We start from the raw sequence: 20666 nt of genomic DNA, 5'->3' as shown, positions 1-20666 counted from the left end.
GAATGCCAGTTAATAGGGAGCTACCATAGGACTCTGAGCAGAGGAAGAGAGTAGAGGGAAGCAAGCTACCTCAACAGTTCGGGATTAGAAGACTAGAAGAAAGTCATAAACCCCAAATGCCTGTTACCGCCCGGACAGAGGGCAATGCATGGGAGAGCCTGAGACCCCACCTCACCTGCCAAGGATCATAAACGTATGCAAAGTACCTACCTTCTCTCCAGCTGGCTCTGTGGACAACTGAGAGATTGGGGACTTCTGGGTGAACCAGGGAACCGACGTAGGTACTAAGAGGGTCCGGCCTGGGAGGATCCCAAGACAGGCTTTCTCAGCTCTTTCTCTATTGGCCTTCCCCAGTCAAGGAGGAGCTCAGGAAGGATGGTGCTCCTCCCTCCAGATAGAATATATGATTCGGTTAATGCAGGGATTATCACCTCCCTTCATCCTCCCAAGCAACATCTCCAACTCAGGGGCTTTCAAATTTTTCAGCCTAAGACCCACAGTAAGAAATCCATTTCATATACATGACCCGGAATATACATACAATTACCTCACTAAAACAAGGTTTCACATAACCATTCATTGTCCCTACTATATCTGATGCAGTGATGATTTTTATCCTCACTCGTTAAAATTAAAAATACTGGTTACAAGCCCCCTAAGCTGATTTCACATCCCACTAATAAATCTTGATCTGCAATTTGAAAAGTACTGCTTCAAAAAGTCTTTCCAACCTCCAACCCTCCCAGAAACACCCAGAGCTGTCCTTGCAGAAAAACAGATCACATCATTCTCCTGCTCAAAACCCTTCAACTGTCACTCAGAATAAAATCCAAATTCCTTTCCATGGCCCCAGGGTCCCATACGATCTTGCTGGGCCTACAACAGGCTAAGCCCCAGCCTGTCTCAGGACCTTTGCACACCACCTATTTTCCCCAGGTCTTTTCAAGGCTGGCTCCTTTGCACTAGTATCACCACACCCGCCCGCTCCAGGAACAGACAGGTTCCCGGACTATCCACCTTAAAGAGCCGCCCCCCACCCATTTCCAGTCACTACCACATCCCCATTTTATTTCCTTCATGGTCCTTATCACAATCTGGAACTATCTAGTCTATTTGCTTATGTGTGTCTGTCTTCTGCACTAGAATGTAAGCTCCATGAAAGCCTCTCAGTGCTTCAAACATAAAATGGAGATGACTATATTTACTTCATCAAGTTGATATGGGGATTATTATCTTTTTAAAAAATTCATGCCGTTCTCCCGATATCTAGAACAGTGCCTGGCATGGAGTAAACACTCAGTATAGTACAAAGAATGATGGAGTGAATGAGTGCATGAAATCAGGCAGTTGCAGACCTTTTACCCAGTGAGCCTAACTCAGCCCCATCCAGAGACTAGTGGCCTAATGGTTTGGGCCTTATGGACACTTGAGGATAGAGGTGTGGCCTATCCTCTCAGGCCACAAGACAAGCTTCCCCAGCAGCAGTGACCACCTTGGCCTCAACAGGGTGTCCTGTAGCCACAAGGGTACTCCACGGTAGTGGCTCCATGCCATTGTGCACAGAAAACATCCCCTGCCAGGGGGGCTGCTCAACAAACGGAAAGGGGACAAGAACAGCAGATGAATCTAAGGAAGGGTCCAGAGCAGAGGAGGTGCCTGAAAACCACAGCTGGGTGCATCAGTGCTGCACCCAGCAATCTAACCTGTCTGCCAATCAGAAAAGCAGAGGCAACTCCAAATAATCTCCAGTTACTGGAGGGAGTGAGACAAGGTGAGGACAATATACAATGTGAATTAAGAGGAAAGGGCCCCGGGGCAAACAGTCTCAAGGTCTGGATTCTTATTGGCTGTGTGCCCCTCGCACAAGGCATCTCCCTCTTTGGGTCACCCCAGTTTCCACCCCTGTTAAAAGGAGAGATGGCCTAGGGGCAGGAAGAATGAACTCAACTGAGTCGGACTCTCCCTTCTCTAAGGACTTAATACTCAATCTCATTTAATCTGCTCAACAGCCCTATAAATCAAGCTGTACCATCCCCAATTAAGAAAGGAGGAAACTAAAGTTCGGAGAGTAAGTAACCTACCCAAGGTCACAGTGCTGGAGAATGGCGGAGTTAGGACACAAACCTGAGTCTAGCTGATGTCAAAGAGCCTTATTCTCATTCTTAACGACTATGCTGAACGCTTTTTTTAAGAGGAGGCAGGATGGTGTAGTGGGTAAAAGCCTGGACTCTGGAGCAGAACCATGCAAGTTCAAATCCCAAGTCCACTGTTTGCTACCCGTGGCCCACCCGCAGCAGTAGTACTGTTCACTATTTTCATCCCTAAAATGGGGATAACAAAAGTACCGACCTCAGAGGAATGTGGTATAAATAACCTATGGGAAGGTTTGTTACTACGTGGCCCAATGTTTTCTTCCAATATAAAAGGGCAGGAAACACTGCAACCTGGGGCTTCTCCCGTCTTACCCTATTGGGCCCTCACCACAAACCTATGAGGTAGGTAATTCTATTATCCCCACTTCACAGATGAAGAAACTGTGGCGACTGCTAAGATCTCCTCTTTCTGCCCCCAAGCCCAACGATTCTAAAGGTAACACAACAGAACGACCTTTTTTATTTACTGGTTTACGTGCTTACTGACACCTCCTCTGATCAAATGATCAGGACCCTATCCGCCGCACGTAGCTGGCTCCCAGTTAGCCCTGAATGGTGGCCGGAATAAATGAATGAAGAATTCCGGGCCTAGCCGGACGGAAGCTAATCTGGGGCGAGGAGGGGGCCCGGGCACCCTTCCCCTGCCCATCAGGGCGGGCCGCCAGCCCCAAGCCACACTGTCCAATGGGTTTCGCCTCCCTCGCGGGTGGTCAGGCCCCCTTCTCACGCCCACCAAGCAGCCACTGCCACGAGCCGCCACGCCGGCAGGACATCGGCTGCCTTCGGACAGGTGCTCCCGTAGGAGGCCCGTCTGAGCCGGGCGGGGCAAGGTGGCTGGACACTGAGTCACCGCCGGCAGCCTCGGCCGCGGCCTTACCGACTGCCGGGCCGAGGCGAGGTTGGAGCCCGCGGCCAGCCCGGGTCTACTGGGCCAGGCTGCCCGTCCTTCCCGCCCGAGTCCCGGGAGGCCGCCGGCCCCTTGGCACCGGGTGGCGCGGGCCTCCGGGCCTACGCGGCAGCCCCGCCCAGGCCCACCTCGAGAGTGCGGCCCGGCTCCAGCCTGGGCGGGCGCTGCCACATCGGCACTCACCTCTCCGACGGGCCCGCGCGCGGGCGGCGGCAACGGCCCAGGTACCCGCGGGCTACACAGGCGGCGGCGGCCCGGCTCTCCTCTCAGGCAGCAGCCATGTTGCTGGTGGAGAAACTCGGCGGACACGTGGGGGGAGCTAGCGGGGAGGGCTCTCGCGCTTCCTTTTACCCACAATGCCCCGCCCAGGCGCGCGCGGGCCCGCCCCCTCCTCCGCTCCATTCATGCGGGCAGCCAGCCGCGCCTGGCAGCAGGGGGCGTTGTTGCAGCCGCGAAACAGAGATGAATACAGAAGCAGACACTGAGGCAGCAGCAACAACAAAAAAAAAAAAAGCTCACATTGGCAGCGGTGGGATTCGAACCCACGCCCCCGAAGAGACTGGAGCCTTAATCCAGCGCCTTAGACCGCTCGGCCACGCTACCCAGCTGGAATTCAGGTTTTCTAGGGCACTACTTAATACATGTATATGCAATTGCAGTTCATTTCTGTGGAAGTTTGTTTCATATGTGCTTTACCTTATCCCTATAGAACTATTTTAGAACATGCCAGGTACTAAAAAGAAAAATATTTGCTCAAATATTTAGACCCACACTTCTGAACAGGTCTTAGAATGAAAAGCACTTTAAGAATCTGTATTCTGAGTAGGACGTTTAACTTGGAGACCTCAAGTTTACTCACATGGGAGAAATGATGGATTTCAGCAGTAACCCGCACCAGGGGCTTCAGAAGCCAAACCACGGGAACTGGTGGGGGCAGTTTTCTCTAAAAAATTATGTGTTTTAATTTTTAGTTACACAAATACTATGTGAATTGTTGCAAATATGAAAACTTTGCAGATACAGTACAAATGTTCTTTTACCTTTGGCATCTATCGTAAGTCCGCAGAGGTAACCATTATACAGCTTAGCATACTGTATATCCTTCTGGATCTTCTACTGTGAATTTATATGGATATATATGGATATATTCATAATATATCCATAGAAAATAGATTTTTGTTTTTATTTTTATGGGTTTTTACATAAATATAAATATTATCATGCTGTTAGTATTTATCTGCAACTGTTTTTTCACCTATGTTTTTTAAATATCTATTCATGTTGATATATAGATATTTTAAAAGACAGAAAAAGTACAAAGAAAAAATAATCATCCATATTCCCACTACCTAATATTGGTGGCATTTCACTTCCAATTCTTTTCCTATGTATATGCTTTTTATTAAAAGTGTGAATACGTTGTCCTTTTAAAAATCTATTAAAAATATTAGACAATTACAAACAAAAAGAATTAGACTATTACAAATGAAAATATAACCCCTTCCCAAACATCTCCCTTGGCTATACTATTATGAATTTGATGTGTATCCTTCCAATTCATTCTTATACTTTCATATCTATCTATCTATCTATCTAACCTTGTGTGTGTGTGTGCATACAGCCATGAACAATACATAGTATGATCTTTTTTTGCTTTTCACTTACATAAACCTTACTACGTTGTACCAATATCATTCTGCAACTTGCTTTTCTCCTCCAACATTGTGTTTTTGATTTATTGTGACACATTTAGATCTAATTTATTCCATACTATGAATATGGACATTTAAGTTGTTTATATTAAGTTGTTATATTCAAGTTTCTGGTTAATATCCAGTTGGCAGACACCTTGATATTTGGGCATTCCATATTCCTCCTCTTCAGTTCCTCCTTAACCCATTTTTTTTCTCCAGCTACCTTTAAAATAAGTATTGATATGCGAAGGCTTCATTGTACTGGGAGAGTTTGTTACTTTTAAAGAAATCTTTAAAAAATACAGAAGCAGCCATCTCTCTAGGCCAGGCATTGTTGGGGGATCTATAGTCCTTGAGATCAAGAGAAGCACTGATCTACTCATGGTGTTTCAGTACCAAGAGGCACTGTGTTTGTGAGTTATGTGGCGGGTTTTCCAAAAGGAAATATCCCCATGGTGGAAAATAATTGCTGGAATCTCCGCCTAATCCCACTTTTCTAGGAATTGCCTGACCAGCCCAGAGGGTGGGTCCACCCTCTGGGTAGCCACCTTCCCCAAACCATGGCCAATGGGCTCTATAGTAAACATAGGACAGAGGTTGGACCAATCAGGTTCTCTTTTGAGAATCTGAACTGAGACGTGGTGAGTTCCTGGTTTGTTATTTTCACTGTGTTAAGTGTTGGAGTTAGTCTCTGAGATTGACTGACTGGAACTAGGGAGAAAGTGGGATTTGGGGTGGCCATATTCTGTGAGATGGACTGGAGAAGGAGAGAAAAATAATGATAAAATGAGAAGAAGAGCAGAAAGTCATAGAGAAATTCTGATGGTTTTGTGGCTCCCAGCTCAAGACTCTTCCCAGGGCCCAGTGGAATTCACATTCTTGGAGACATCTCTTTATCATTGTAATAAATTCCTCTTTTCTGCTAAAGATAGGGTTACCTGGTAGCTGTAACAAATGAACTATCCTTACATGGTAAGGGCTCAAACCGAGCTAAAGATATTTCTGCCAGAACATTCTGCAGCAATTCAGGTCTGTCCCTACCAGAATGCTTAACAGGGATGCAGGCTGATCCTGGAAGACAGAGCCCAGGGCCTCCTTTTGGGCATTTCTTGCAGACCTGCAGTCCCATTACATAGCTGTCTTATGACAATCAGATGTGAAACTCATAAGCAGGAGAAGCAGAATGTTGCACCAGAACTCCTGGACACACTGGTTCCCAGCAGCTTTATGTAAAAGGAGAGAGGGAAGGGCTGAAACCCTGACTGTCCCTTGGCATGTCTGCTCTGTCCCTTGAGGTGGAGGGGGGAAGGGCAAGCACCACAGATCAAACACTGCCCCTGTCACCCACCCTCAATCTAGAGGCTGTCAGGTGAAGGGTGTCTGTCTCCAGATCATAACCCCTCAGCTGTGGGCAGTGGGGGTGGACATGGGGGCTCTGTCCTGGATCCCCTCCCTTGCCCCTGCAAAAGGAAAATCACCCCAAACCCGGTCTGAGACCAAACTGCACTGCATGAATCTACTTCTGGAAAGAAATTAACATTCCTGATCAAATGCTTAACCATTTTTATTATGAAATTTACTAACATTAAGATTTATACTGGGAAACTAGTTTTCTACCAATCAACCAGCTGACTGTTGTCAGTCAAGAGAGTAGTGAACTTTAATGGAACGTTCCCTCTCTCCCTCTCTCTCTCTCTCTCTCTCTCTCTCCCTCCCTCATCTAACAATGATGATTTAATCATTCTCTCATCCTGTAAAGTGTCTCTACCAAAATAGAGGTCAGAAGAATGGTCACCCTTGTTGGGGGTGGGGAGGGGGGCTGAGGGAGCTTTCTAGAGTTCTGCAAATGTTCTAAAATTCAGCAAGCTCTACACTTAAGATTGTACAGTTTACTCTATGTAGGTGATACTGTAATAAAAGGTAATTTTTTAAAAATGTCCCTACCAAGTGTGGATCTGTGAACTAGCCTCCCTGAGGAGTTACACTGGCAGGAAGGCTGTAATAAAATTTTGGCATAGGCTTGCAAAAAAAACATTTGAAAAGTTTTCCTTAACACTTGCCTCTAATCTTCAGGGCCCTTTTCCTCTTCCTCCCCAAAGGGAATACTCTCTGAGTGGGAATCTGTTGTTTTTGTCTTCCCAGAATCCATCCCCCACTTTTCTGGTTCCAATGCTGATTTTCCTTTGAGGAAACACTCCTCCCTGTCGTCTTTTTTTTTTTTTTAATTTTTATTGGAGTATAGTTGGTTTTCAATGTTGTGTTAGCTTCTGCTGTACAGCAAAGTGAATCAGTTATACAAATACATATATCCACTCTTTTTTAGATTCTTTTCCTACATAGGTCATTACAGAGTATTGAGTAGAGTTCCCTGTGCTATACAGTACTTTCTTATGAGTTATCTATTTTATGTATAGTAGTGTGTATGTGTCAATCCCAGTCTCCCAGTTTATCCCTCCCCACCCCACCATAACCCCCCTGTGGTCTTCAAGGAACTGTCAATCAAAGTACAGAGTGGGCAGGCACAAGATCCAAATTAGGCCATTCGGAGGCTTTATCCTGGAAATCTGAATCTGGACACCAGATACAAGGATTTTTAGCTCACTAGTGGGGCTGGGAAGGAAACTTCCAGACTCTTACCTTCTGCTAGATCCCCACATTTGCCCTGGGACCGCCCTTTCTGAGGCCTATTTCCCTTTTGCCTTCCAGTATATAAGCTACCTCCTTCTCAAAAAAATTGCTTCTTTGCTAATGTTGGCTAGCGTTAATTTCTGTTACCTGCAACCAAGGAAACCCCCTGATCACCTAGGCCTCCCCAAAAGGAACCTTGTTTTTGCAGAGGAGACAGTTTAGTTGCTTTTGCAGAGCATACCCCCTCAGCAAGGTGACCAGGCCACTTCTGTCAGGAACAAATGCTTAATTAGAAGGAGAACTGGGACCCTGGAGTGAACTAGGACTCTCCCTGGTGGACCATATGCAGTCATCTTACACCTTGACCACTTAAAAGTCCACAGAAACGGACAGACCTGAGTGAGATTTCCTGTGTTGAGTCAAGTTAAGCTGAAGGCTCCACTACTGCTGGCACTCTTCCTTCAATACCTTTAAGTTTCAGCTGTTCAAACACACTCCTGTGTCCTGTGCTGGTAGATCATGGGAATAATGCAGCAGCAGCCACAGTTGGCATCATTTATGTTGAAACTATGATGGTGTTTGAGCTTCAAACCTCCACCTTTCCTTCTTGATGAATGAAAACATTCTTATCAAATACTTTCGCTATGGGATACCTTTAAACCTCATTATTCTCATCTGTAAAATGGTCACAATAATACTGAGGTTTGTTGCAGGGTTAGAAGGTGACTGTGTATGTCCAGCCCAATGTCTGGCATGCCATATATCATTATTTCTAAGACATTTTTTTCCCACATTTTAATATCTCTAAAATTGACCTGCATCTTCTGATCGATGGCATACAGTTTATTTTCAGTGGTTTTTTTCTTATTAATACAGAAAATAATGGTGCATCTTAACATCAGTGGTGTCTTAGATTCAACAAAGCATAGTAGTATATGCTCAATATATGAATTACCATAATGAATTTTTAACTTAGCAAATTTAATTTAGTATTTTTAGCTTAGTAAACATTTAAAATTCTTACTTTGAGCTCTGCAAGCTATCAATCTCTAGAGAGGAAACAGAGCCTCCTGCAAATTTGCCCCCTGCAAATTCCTCTTGCAGTTTCTTCTCTAGCTGGACATACTGGCAAGGGAATTCTTGAAAATGAGGTTCAGCTTAGCCAAGTTGACGTCTAGAACTACCACAGGCTATCACTGAAAGCCTAGTGAATGCTGGCACTAGCCTATGGAATCAGGCTTTATGAGATGGCGGTCAAGATAACTGAGAGATTGTACCAATTTTCTAAGAGCCTGGCAGGAAGAGGAACAGACATAAAATGTAACAGGAGGCTGTGTTACTCCAAAAATATCGCAGGATCGGATGATGTGAAAACCTTCACGGAACATTGGACCATGACACCATTCACATCGGGATGAGCTGCAATGAAGGAAACATCAAATCTACTAAAGGAAAGACAGTTTGCTTGATTCTATGTAAGACTCAAAGTAGTATAAAACATGGCCCTTCTCATTATTGATCTTACCATCTCAATGAGGAGCTAAGACATACGCAAGGGAAAAATTAAATGCTGAAAAATAAACATGTGTATACAAAGTAATAATAAATAAAATTTTTACTTTGATAATTTTATCAAAGTTCTTCATGTGTATATCAATTCTACAAGGCTTGTTATCAAAATAAACAGTATGCCTACTCCTTCCACTCCAGGCAACCACTTTCAACTTTTAGCTGATTCTTTTTGTGTTTCTCTCCATATGCCTAAACAACATATTGCTGCTTTTTTTGTTTCCTCCCTCCCTTCCTCCCTCTCTCCCCCACCCCTTTCTCTCCCTCCCTCCCCCTCTCTCTCTCTCTCTTTCAACTTTAGGCGTTTCCTATTGACTTCCTGCTAAGGAAGATAAGAATTTAACCTTAATCATCCCACCTCTGCCATCACAAACACCTCAGCCCTCCTAAAAGTGTTGTCTCGTAATTTCATTTGAACAATAATTAGTAAATGCTACTCACTAAGTTTGAGCTTAGCTATGTACTCAACTATGATTATTTTTCCTTTTCTGGAAAATATTTTTACCTTATTCTTTACTTAATAATTACCTTTAAAAAAATGTACCTACTTTCTATGAATTCATCCCTAATTCAACTTCAAACCGTCCATCCTTGCCACACAGACAGACACATGAGGTGTTCTGTCGCTTCAACTTTTTGAAGACATGTCTCCCACAGCATCCTCACAGGGGCCCTAGACTCTAGGTTTATGGTAAGGCCACCATGTTGAGATGGCCCTTCACCCTCACCTGGGCACTGACTTTTCCTCACTCTTATGCTGGACCTCACACATTTCTTGTTATTCCCCCAACACTGGCCCTCTTTTGATAGAGCAACTCTTCCAGTGGCTCCTGGAGGAACAGTATTTGAGAGGTTACTTTCTTGAGAATTTACATGTCTGAAATTGTCTTTATTTCACCCTTATGCTTCATTAATAGTTTGGGCATATGATTCTAGGTTAAAGTGTATTTTCCCCAGAATTCAGAAGCCGTCAGCTTCCAACTTCCAGTGTTACTGTTGAGTTGTCTGATGTTATTCTGATTCTCAGTCATTTTATGAAACTTGTTCTTTCCCTCTGAAAGTTTCCGGGATCTTTTCCCTGTCCTCAATGTTCTGAAATTTCATGAAGATGAATCTTGGCATAGGTCTAATTTTATCAATTGTGCTAGATACTAAATGGGCCCTATTGTTCTGGAGACACACATCCTTCAGTCCCAAGAAATGTTCTCAACATTTTTTAAAGACTCTCTTGGGGAACTTCCCTGGAGGTCCAGTGGTTAAGACTCTGCACTTCTATTGCAGGGAGCATGGGTTTGATCCCTGCTAGGGGAACTAAGACCCCTGCATGCTGCGCAAAAAAAAAAAAAAAAAAGATTCTCTCCCCTCTACTTTCTCTAACTCTGTTTTAAGTTAGGCTCCTTGACTTATAAAATTTTTTTTCTTTTATTTTAATTAAGACTACTACATTTATTTTTTCCCAATAGATACTACTTAGTATTAAGAGCTCTAATTCTTTGGAACTAATTTCCTTTATAACTGGAAAAACTAAAATTGTTCATGAAGTCAGAAAGAAATATATATAGGAAGAAAAACAAATGGATATCTCAAATGGCTCATAAAAGGAAAAAAAACCAAACTCAGCCCTAACCAGACTTATGAATTCCTTTTGGTGATCTTAAATACTGATAAGTATGTCAAGGTAGGAGAAAAGATAGCAAACCTTTTTGGAACCTTCATTGTATTACAATGAAAGCATTTGCTTACTTCTAAATGATTTGCATACTGGTAGGACTGAGATACACTTCTTTACATTTTAATGTATATGCTAAATATAATTCAGTAAAAATGATATCTATATCTACATGCACGTTTAATTTCTAGTAAAAGGCTATATGAAAATTTTGACCTTGAAACTAGGATCGTAGAATTCTGGTCCTAAATTTTAAAAAGCCAAGGAAAGACCATTAAAAACTACACATGCGTAATCTTAGGCTGTTCTTAGCTAATTTCTCCACAAAGCAAAAATGGTAACAATTATAATGGTTCCATCGTGGAACAGTTGTACAGCCCAGAGTGCGTGCTCCTCTAGCTCCTAGAATTTCCTCTCCTGTTCTTTAGCTTTTTTGTTCCACTTCCTGGGAGATTTCCTCAACTTCATTTTCCAACCCTTCTATTAAGTTACTCATTTTTGTAAGGGTATATTCGATTTACAAGAGCTCTTTGCTGGGTGAATTTTTTTTAAAAAAACACCTTTATAATTGCTTTACAATGGTGTGTTAGTTTCTGCTGTATAACAAAATGAATCAGCTATACGTATATATATATCCCCATATCCCCTCCCTCTTGTGTCTCCCTCCCACCCTCCCTAAGCCACCCCTCTAGGAGGACACAAAGCACCAAGCTTATCTCCCTGTACTAAGTGGCTGCTTCCCACTAGCTATTTTACACTTGGTAGTGTATATATGTCTATGCCACTCTCTCACTTTGTCCCAGCTTACCCTTCCCCCTCCCCGTGTCCTCAAGTCCATTCTCTATGTCTGTGTCTTCATTCCTGTCCTGCATCTAGGTTCATCAGAACCCTTTTTTTTAGATTCCATATATGTGTGTTAGCATACGGTATTTGTTTTCTCTTTCTGACTTACTTCACTCTGTATGACAGACTCTAGCAAGACCTGTATGCAGAAAACTATAAGACACTGATGAAAGAAATTAAAGACAATACAAACAGGTGGAGAGATATACCATGTTCTTGGATTGGAAGAATCAATATTGTGAAAATGACTATACTACCCAAAGCAATCTACAGATTCAATGCAATCCCTATCAAATTACCAATGGCATTTTTCACAGAACTAGAACAAAAAATTTCACAGTTTGTATGGAAACACAAAAAGACCCCGAATAGCCAAACCAATCTTGAAAAAGAAAAATAGAGCTGGAGGAATCAGGCTCCCTGACTTCAGACTATACTACAAAGCTACAGTAATCAAGACAGTATGGTACTGGCAAAAAATGAAATATAAATCAATGGAACAGGATAGAAAGCCCAGAGATGAACCCACACACATATGGTCACCTTATCTTTGATAAAGGAGTTAAGAATATACACTGGAGAAGAGACAGCCTCTTCAATAAGTGGTGCTGGGAAAACTGTGTGAATTCTTAGAATCGCATCTTGATCCTTTTTTCATGGACACAATATTTTATATTAGGATATTGATAGTTTTTTATTACTTGAAGTTTTCTTCTCCAGGCATATTGTTTCCTCCCAGATGCTGTCTGCTCTTGGTTCTATTTGTCTGTTATATGAAATGCCTTCCTTACATATGGATCTTTGGGTGCCTGTTCAAGTTTAAGAACAGGGCTCTAATATGTTATCTGGGAATTTCTGTAGGTGTGGGTGGGACCTGGTGGGTGAGGCTTTTTTTGTGAGGTGTTCTGGCCAGCCTGTTTCATTAGGGGGAAGTACCTTAAGTCTTTTATCTTAGGCTAGTCAGATTCCCAAGAAATTTCTTCAATTGTCTGCCTTCCGCCAGGAGGGACAAAGTCAGCTGCCAGTGTCTGGGAGCACAGGGGTAAAGAAGGCTGGTGGACACTCTACACCCAATACAGAAACTTCCACCAACCCTCCTCTCAGTAGAGTAGCCTCACTCTCTACTGTGCCTGGTGTCCTAGGCTTCTGCAGGGTGATGGAGGGGCAGCTGGCTGGCTACAAAGGGGAGCTGAGTGGGTCTAGAGGTCTGATGCTTTAATTGTCTTTCAACTGACCTACATTTTTAACCCCATTTCAATCCCCCTTCCAGAGGTTCCTTGTGCCAATTCTTCAGCCTTTGGCGGGGGGCGGGGGGGGGGGTCTTCCATGATGAAAACTGGGTTCTTAGATTTTCCTACAGCTGACCTAGGATCCCGCCTTCTTGGGTCTGCTAACTCAATCACAGTCTATCTGCTTTCCAGCATCCAAAATTTTGTTACAGTTGATGACTCTTCCTTTTCACCTTCATGGGCTTATGCCATTAAGAAAATCTCTTTCCTGTCATTTTAGTGGAGACTTCGGAGCAAATGGACCTAAATATGTGTTCAATATACCATGTAGTTATGGTATACTGTTTAAATTTCTAAAAATTCTTAAAATTTTTAAAGAAATTCTCATACCAGTAACGAAGATTTTCTTAAGTTTTAGATCACAAAGCATCTTTAACATGCATTTTCTTTGAAACTGATGACAACTATGTAATGGTAAAGATTATTGTTTTATAGATGAGAAAAACCAAGAAAAACGTGAGGTACACATCCTTTATTTAAAGCAAACAGAAAACGTATGTGCCAAATCTAGAAGTTTTTTTATAAGAATTTATTAGAAATGTTAAAAATCAAGAAACCTTGCATAAAAAAATCCAATTTTCAGCAGCTTGAAAAATTGGAAAATGGGGCAACACTGGGCCCACACTCCCCATGGGGACAACCATTTGGAGCTGAATCTGGGCTGCCTCTTTCAGGTGGGGCTGAGCCCTCCAATTCACCCCACCTCCACCCAGCTACTTCACTCATGTGTTACCAGGAGACATTTGTTTTGTTTTTTTTGCGGTACGCGGGCCTCTCACTGTTGTGGCCTCTCCCGTTGCGGAGCAGAGGCTCCGGACGCGCAGGCTCAGCGGCCATGGCTCACGGGCCCAGCCGCTCCGCGGCACGTGGGATCTTCCCAGACCGGGAAGACACGAACCGGTGTCCCCTGCATCGGCAGGCGGACTCTCAACCACTGCACCACCAGGGAAGCCCACCAGGAGACATTTGAATTTGAGGCCAGAAAGAAAGAAACCACTTTATTTGAAAAGGCAAAATGGAACTCAATATATATGCAAAAATAAATCTATAATGCAAGCCACTTCTCTGGGTCCACCCAGTGTCCACCTTGTCTAGGTTGAAGGGGTACCGCAGAGATTAGGAAAGTGAATAACAGGCACAAATGCAGAGAATATGCATATTTTGTCTCCTTTCCCCCACACAAGCTGCATATACTTGTGTAAACATTTTTGATTTGTAAAACATGTCTAGTACTGCAGACGAATGTGCTGGGACGAAAGGAAATGAAGTCACTAAAACAGCAACAACAGTAATTTACCTGGCTTGGTTCATCAAGGTCGCATTTGATGATAAATTCCCACAGGGCCTCAGGTGAGGAGGAGGGGATAAGGATATCCAGGTGCACAGGGGTTACGGATTTTTTCCTACTTACATCCATAAAGCCTGCTTTTTTTCTTTTTAAACCTACAGCAAAACTGAAAGAGACATTACACTCCAGTTTAACTTTAAATTTTATTCCCAGGATCCTCTAAATAAAAGCAGCTCTCAAATCCTAGCTCCAGCTTAGCCTCTAACCAGCAGGGTACTTGGAAAGAGTCTACCTTTCAGAATCTTGGATTCTCCATCTGTGACTGAAGATGCAAATTACATCCCCGACTCTGCTAATCTCCTGGACCTTCCCCTGTTTCTTGCACCTGAAAAGAGTCTCTGATGTCTCCCCAGTTGGGCTGGAATATCCTGGGGTTTTTTTGCTTTTTGCTTTTTTTTTTTGGCATGCCTAGCATTTGTGGAAAAAGAAGATGCCCTAACCAGCTTCAGAAGGCACAGAACTAGCTTTTTAAAGTGGAGTAAGTTCTGCTGGCTCAGAAGGATCTCAGTATTTCGCAGATCATTTTGCTCTCAATGGTCCTTAAAGAAGCATTTGCCTAGCTATCCCAGCCTCCTGCAGAAGGGGACTGCCCTGACATTAAGGCCATGTGAGTGGGTGGAATTACAGGGGTGACCGTTCAAGCCAATCCAGACAAGGAATCATTAACCGGTTGGAGGAACCAGAGCCACAAAGAGTGAGTGCTGTGACTAGGGCTGGATCTCCAATGTTCATGAATTTACTGAGTGCCTACTCTGTGCTAAGGCACTGTTTTTAAGCACTGGAGACCAAAATAAAAATTGAGATGACTCTTGCCCTCAGGGTTTAATATAGTAGCTCTTAAGTCAGGATTAGAGCAGGGGTTGGCAAACTATAGCCCAGGCAGGCTGTTCTGTCAATAAAGTTGTATTGGAACGCCAGCCATGCTCATTCGTTTAGGTATCGGTCACCGATGTTTCTGCACTACAACAGCAGGGCTAAGTAGTTGCAACAGAGACCATATGGCCCGCAAAGGGTAAGATAGTAAAAATATTTACTATCTTGCCCTTTACAAAAAAGTTGCCGAGCCCTGTGTTAGAGGAAAGCACTGACATAAAACTAAGAAATGAGACAGGTAGTCAGGGAACATAAATGATTTGCATAATAAAATCTCAAAGAGCAAGGAGGCTGGTTGAACTAACAAAAGCATGAATTTTATGAGGCTTGACACCTTTGAAGAGATAAGTCAAAATAAAGTTGCTTCTAAAATGCAAATTAACCATATGCACTGGTTTAAAACACACAAACCACTTAAGGCAAGCCAACCACTTGATCTGTGCAAACGGAAAAAGTGATCAGTTCCAACTTCTAAAGGAAACTGGTTGTGATGAGTCCAAATACAAAAACAGGGATACTGTCATTTATAGGTGCTCTACAGGATTTTTCAAGGGTAATTTTGACTCTGCTTGATTTTTCCTTTAGGGCACACTCTGAACTTTGGAACCTAATGCATGCACAGGGTCATGACTTCACAGTACTTAACACTAACATGCTAAAGCACCTGTCTTAATGAACAGGTAAGAATGGTTTGTATGGAAATTCCCTGGAGGTCCAGTGGTTAGGACCCTGAGCTTCCACTGCAGGAGCAACCGGATTCAATCCCTGGTCGGGGAACTAAGTTCCCACAAGCCGAGAGGTGCAGCCAAAAAAAAAAAAAAAGAATGGTTTGTATGTTACGCTCTGTTTTTTTTATGTTTTCATTTTTAAACAAAGGAAGAGAGGCTGCTTTAGCACTTGGGGTTGATCAAAGCAGTCTGTTTTCTTTGCTATTTGAAACACCAACTGGAATCAAACTGGTGTTAAATCTGAATTCCTTCTAAAGAGAAGGCTCATTAAATACAGATAGCCATAGCCTGGCCCTGGGGAAACCACTGGAATTAATGAGTGATAATAGTTCTTGCCCTTTCATTCTCCAACAGCTTAGACAAATCTCAAGGGACCGCTGCTGAAAGCATCCTGCTGCAAATAACAAGAAAATCACCAAAGCCTGAAGCAGAAAATGCCAAGGACAGGGGTTGGGGAGCTTATTCTTCATAAGAACACCAGGTGCTAAGAAAATACGGAGGAACACGGTACAAAGGGTACTTCAGTATATTGTGGATGCTGTCACTGAAATGCAGAGTACATGTCCGCTTGGAGGACAGGCTCCAACTTTCCAAGCCACTGTCCTTACATGGAAAAGCTCTGAGGTGCACCCAAAAAGGTGCACAGTAGCTGACGGAGGAGTTAGAGGTAGTAAAAGTGTGCATATAAAAATCAAACCTGTTTTGTAAAGCCCACTGTAGAGAGCATGCTTCAGAATGGAATTTGGCTGTATTCCAGAAAATAAGCTGCATTTCAGGAAGGACATTAAACTAAAAGATTAGAAAACATGGGAATTCCCTGGCGGGCCACTGGTTAGGACATGGCACTTTCACTGTTGAGGGCCGGGGTTCAATTCCTGATTGGGGAACTAAGACTCCCCCCCCCCGCAAAATAAAACAGTGTGCGGGTCTTCCCCCATGGCAGAAGGGGGCCTGGGTCTCACATCCACCAAAAAATGCCAGCACACTTCCAAATGCTCTAAGAAGACTTTGCACTAAGTCACGACACTACACACCCCATGGAAAGTTGACGTGCAGCTCTACTGTACCCCACTGCATCCTGACTCAGGAAACACAGGCTCTGTGGTCCTGAGATTTCAGCCCAGCCTGAAAAGGCTGATGAGCAAAGCCTTAGTATTTTCCATCCAGGGGAGAAAAGATACATTTTCTTACATCTCATGACAAAAAACAACAATAAAAACAACAAAACACAGAAGAACCTCAGAGAGATATGTTGGTTCATTAGGCTGCTTTTTCAATCCCCCTCCCCCAAAATGCTGCCCTAGGGGACAGCTGCAGTGTCTCCACTGGTAGCAAAGACATTTTCTAGAGTCAACAATAAAATACAAAAGTTGATTTACAACACACTAAAAATATTTGCCTCCTCCAGCCCCAAAACAACCCTAAATAAGTAAAGAAGTCTTTTTCTTTCCCCCACTCCTAGCCTTTAGCTTGCGACTGGCTGGCAGTGATTTTTCCAGCAAGCTATTCCTCCATCTGTGCCCAGGCCTCCTCAGCTTTCTCGTAGTACTGGTTGGCCAGCCGGCCCTTCATGGCTTCCATTGCTGCCTCGGCTGCCTTGGTGTACAAGTCGCCTGAAAGAAAGCAAAGTGGGGCACAAAGAGGTGAAGCACCTGTTATTTTTGCCGCCCAGTTTCCCCGACCCCGTCTCAAGAAGATCACCCTGAGGTTACCCTTTCTTGCCTCTCCCTCCACATAACCTGGCTGGGGCTCTGGGTGGGCATGTGATTCAAGCCTGGCCAATCAAAGCACTTTCCCATTCCCCACCAGGCCACAGGGAGTGGTCCACATTTAGGCACAGCCAATCAGAGTAAGCCATCTCAATAAGCACAGTGATTGGTTTAGGGATGGGTAGGTGATTCCAACTGAGACAATGAGAATCAGGCTGAGGGCTTTTACAGGGCAAATTGGGAATATATGAAAGTAGAAAAGATAAAGTATAAGAAATAAAAATTATGAACAACCTCACGTCAGTTCTGGACAGGTTTTGCCACCAAATGAATTTGTGCAAAACATATAAAAACACTTGGTTTTCAGAGCTTTTTGGATTTAGAAGTTTCAAATAAAGGATTGTAGAGTTGCAGTAGTATTTGCTTGATTTTGTTACACCACCTTAAAAAATAACTTTTAAACTTAGCCTCATCCTATACCTGTGAAATCAGGAGCTCAGTATGTCTATCATGATATTTAAAAAAATACATATAGGGACTTCCCTGGTGGTGCAGTGGTTAAGAATCCACCTGCCAATGCAGGGAACATGGGTTCGATCCCTGGTCCGGGGAGATCCCACATGCCGCGGAGCAACTAAGCCCGTGCACAACTACCGAGCCTGCACTCTAGAGCCCGCGAGCCACAACTACTGAGCCTGCACGCCACAACTACTGAAGTCCACGCACCCTAGAGCCCGCACACCACAACTACTGAGCCCTCGTGCTGCAACTACTGAAGCCCGTGTCCCTAGAGCCTGTGCTCTGCAAAAAGAGAAGCCACCGCAATGAGAAGCCCACGCACTGCAAGGAAGATGAGCCCCACTCATCGTAACTAGAGAAAGCCCGCATGCAGCAACGAAGACCCAATGCAGCCCCAAAATAAAAAAATTAAAAAATAAATACACATATATATATTTCATATATATATAAAAGTGTGAATCAACTGATGAATGTATAAACAAAATGTAGTATCTATACAATGGAATATTATTCAGCAATAAAAAGGAATAAAGTACTGATACAAGCTACAACATGAATGAACCTTGAAAGAAGCGAAGACACAAAAGGTCACCTATTATACGATCCCATTTATATGAAATGACCAGAATAAGTAAATCTATAAAGATGAAAAGTAGGTTAGTGGTTGCCAGGGATGGAGGGAGGGGGAAATAGGGAGTCGCTGCTAAAACAGGTACCAGGTTTCGTTCTGGCGTGATGGAAATATTCTGGAATTAGGTAGTGCTGATGATGGCATAAGACTGTGAATATACTAAAACCCACTGAACTTTACACTTTAAAATGTTGAATTTTATGTTATGAAAATGTCAGCTCAATTTGTGAATTAAAAACAAACCTCCCAAACTCCTAATATTTGACTATTAAAATATAAAAATGTTCGTCTGCATACCAACTGCATAAAGCCCCCTTCTAAGCCAGCATCATATGGGTATCCAGCCTGGCAAAAATACAGGGCCAGTACAAATCTTTCTCCCAACCAGAACTGAAAGAAGAGACTCAGTCTTGCATGTTGCTGTAACTCCCAGCGAGACAGGAATTACATCTCTCACTGTCTAGCACTGTCCCACCCCAGGGGCAGGTCTGCCAGGCCCTACCTGATCTCTGCGGGTTCTTCTCCAGCCCACAGCCGCCTGTGAACAGCATCTCTGCCTCCCTGGCCAGCAGCAGGTACCGGGGCTCATCGTGCATCCCATCATACTCCCCACCTTCATCACAGTCAGTTGTCTCCAGGGCAGTGTTGTACCAGAGTAGAGCCTCTGGCCAGCTTTGGGACCTTGCCAAGAGATACAGAGGAAAAGAGGGAAGTTACCATAGCAGCAAGGCAGGAAGGAGGAGGCCCATCAGCAGGACGGGTAAGTCAGGAATCCCTGTGGGGCCACCACCTCTGATTCAGGACCCATAGGACCCAATGCCACCACATCCAAAGGGCGTCATTTACATTGTAGATTTACATATTTATTACAATAGTGGTCAAGCAGTTTTCCCTAAAAAAAGTGGGATAGTAAACAATTTTCCAACAGATGGAAGTAGAGCATCTTGAAGAAGGGGAACATTTTCCTCATTTGCACAAAATCACCCTATGGGAATTCCCTGGTGGTCCAGTGATTAGGACTCAGTGCTTTCACTGCCGTGGCCCGGGTTCAGTCTCTGGTCGTGGAACTAAGGTCCTGAAAGCCGCACGGTGAGGCAAAAATAAAAAAAACAATCACCATATGGGTGAGTTTTGCATTAGCAGTGGCTGGTGTCCCAGCCAATTTACCCTGTGACTCACACAGGAGAGAAGGTGGGTGGGGGACTCTCTGTCGAGGCCTCCAGAACCTTCTCACAGCAGTCATTCAGCCCCATCTTCTGCTCTGCCTCTTCTGGCCAGCTCTGGCTCTACTCCAGCAAATGCAGAGTTTACCCGGAATAGCTGACTTCCCCCTTCTGGCTCTGCCCTCTACCCTCAACTCTTTCTCCTACTGCAGCACATGAATGGCCAAACCACCAAGGGCGTATGCTGAATTCAAGTTCCAGCTGAATCTGAACAATACAAAATAAAGAGCAAACAGGGCAGTGGGCTCTTTTCCTTGGGGTTTACTAATGCATATTACCAAACATGTGAGTAGCTATTTAGAGTGCATCAGGAACGAGCAAAGAGAGACACAGATAAGAAGGTCTATGGGCCTCATGAAATGTCCCAGGAGCAACAGCTATATATATGTATGGACCTGGCTCTACCCTCCAGTCTTAGCTCCTGTCAACCTCCTCCCACGCCAGGCTTGTTGGGTCACGGTCTCCTCCCTGAACGCGCCAGCCCCTGTCTGCTCCTTGGCTTTTGCACCTGCTGCTCCCTCTGCTTAGAATGTCCTTCCTTCAACTCTTCCCATGCCTGGCTCCTCACCTCTCCAATCTCAGCTCAACTTCTTCAGAGATGCTGTCCCCAAACACCCTACTTCTTATACTTACTGCAATCTGTAATTCTCCTGCTTACCTACTTACTTGCTTATTATGGTTTCCCTGACTAAGCCCCAAGAAGGTAGGGACCTTGTCTGTTCTATTCACTGCTGCATTCCCAGGGCCTGGCAAACAGCAAAGCCTCTCTAAATGTCTGTTGAAGTGGCTGGCTAGGATGCTGTCAGGAGATAACCCTGACTCCATTTTATTTTATAAAAAAGGGAAGTTAGGGCTTCCCTGGTGGCGCAGTGGTTGAGAGTCC

The 20666-nt window shown here is 44.0% G+C and overlaps 2 protein-coding genes and 1 non-coding gene across 3 annotated transcripts in view; all 3 read right to left on the bottom strand.

The window, feature by feature from the left end:
- POLR3E (RNA polymerase III subunit E) overlaps positions 1-3409 on the bottom strand; it is a 31587-nt gene extending 28178 nt beyond the window's left edge. The window contains 1 exon segment of the mRNA XM_007449970.1: positions 3244-3409. The gene's annotated coding sequence lies outside the window, so the exon portion shown is untranslated.
- Positions 3410-3581: 172 nt separating this feature from the next.
- On the bottom strand, positions 3582-3663 carry TRNAL-AAG (transfer RNA leucine (anticodon AAG)). The gene has a single exon. It is a non-coding gene; the product is annotated as a tRNA-Leu (tRNA).
- A 13155-nt stretch (positions 3664-16818) lies between these two features.
- The window catches only part of EEF2K (eukaryotic elongation factor 2 kinase), a 44075-nt gene continuing 40227 nt past the window's right edge, over positions 16819-20666 (bottom strand). The window contains exons 16-17 of the mRNA XM_007449969.1: positions 19063-19241; positions 16819-17314 (exon numbers count right to left, since the gene is read on the bottom strand). Of these exons, the coding sequence (XP_007450031.1) occupies positions 17205-17314; positions 19063-19241 (289 nt within the window). The 3' untranslated portion in view covers positions 16819-17204. The remainder of the gene's footprint in view (positions 17315-19062; positions 19242-20666) is intronic.

The sequence above is a fragment of the Lipotes vexillifer genome, unplaced genomic scaffold (assembly GCF_000442215.2).
Source record: "Lipotes vexillifer unplaced genomic scaffold, Lipotes_vexillifer_v1.1 scaffold811, whole genome shotgun sequence".
Lineage (NCBI taxonomy): Eukaryota > Metazoa > Chordata > Mammalia > Artiodactyla > Lipotidae > Lipotes > Lipotes vexillifer.
This window is presented reverse-complemented; position numbering and strand designations above follow the sequence as displayed.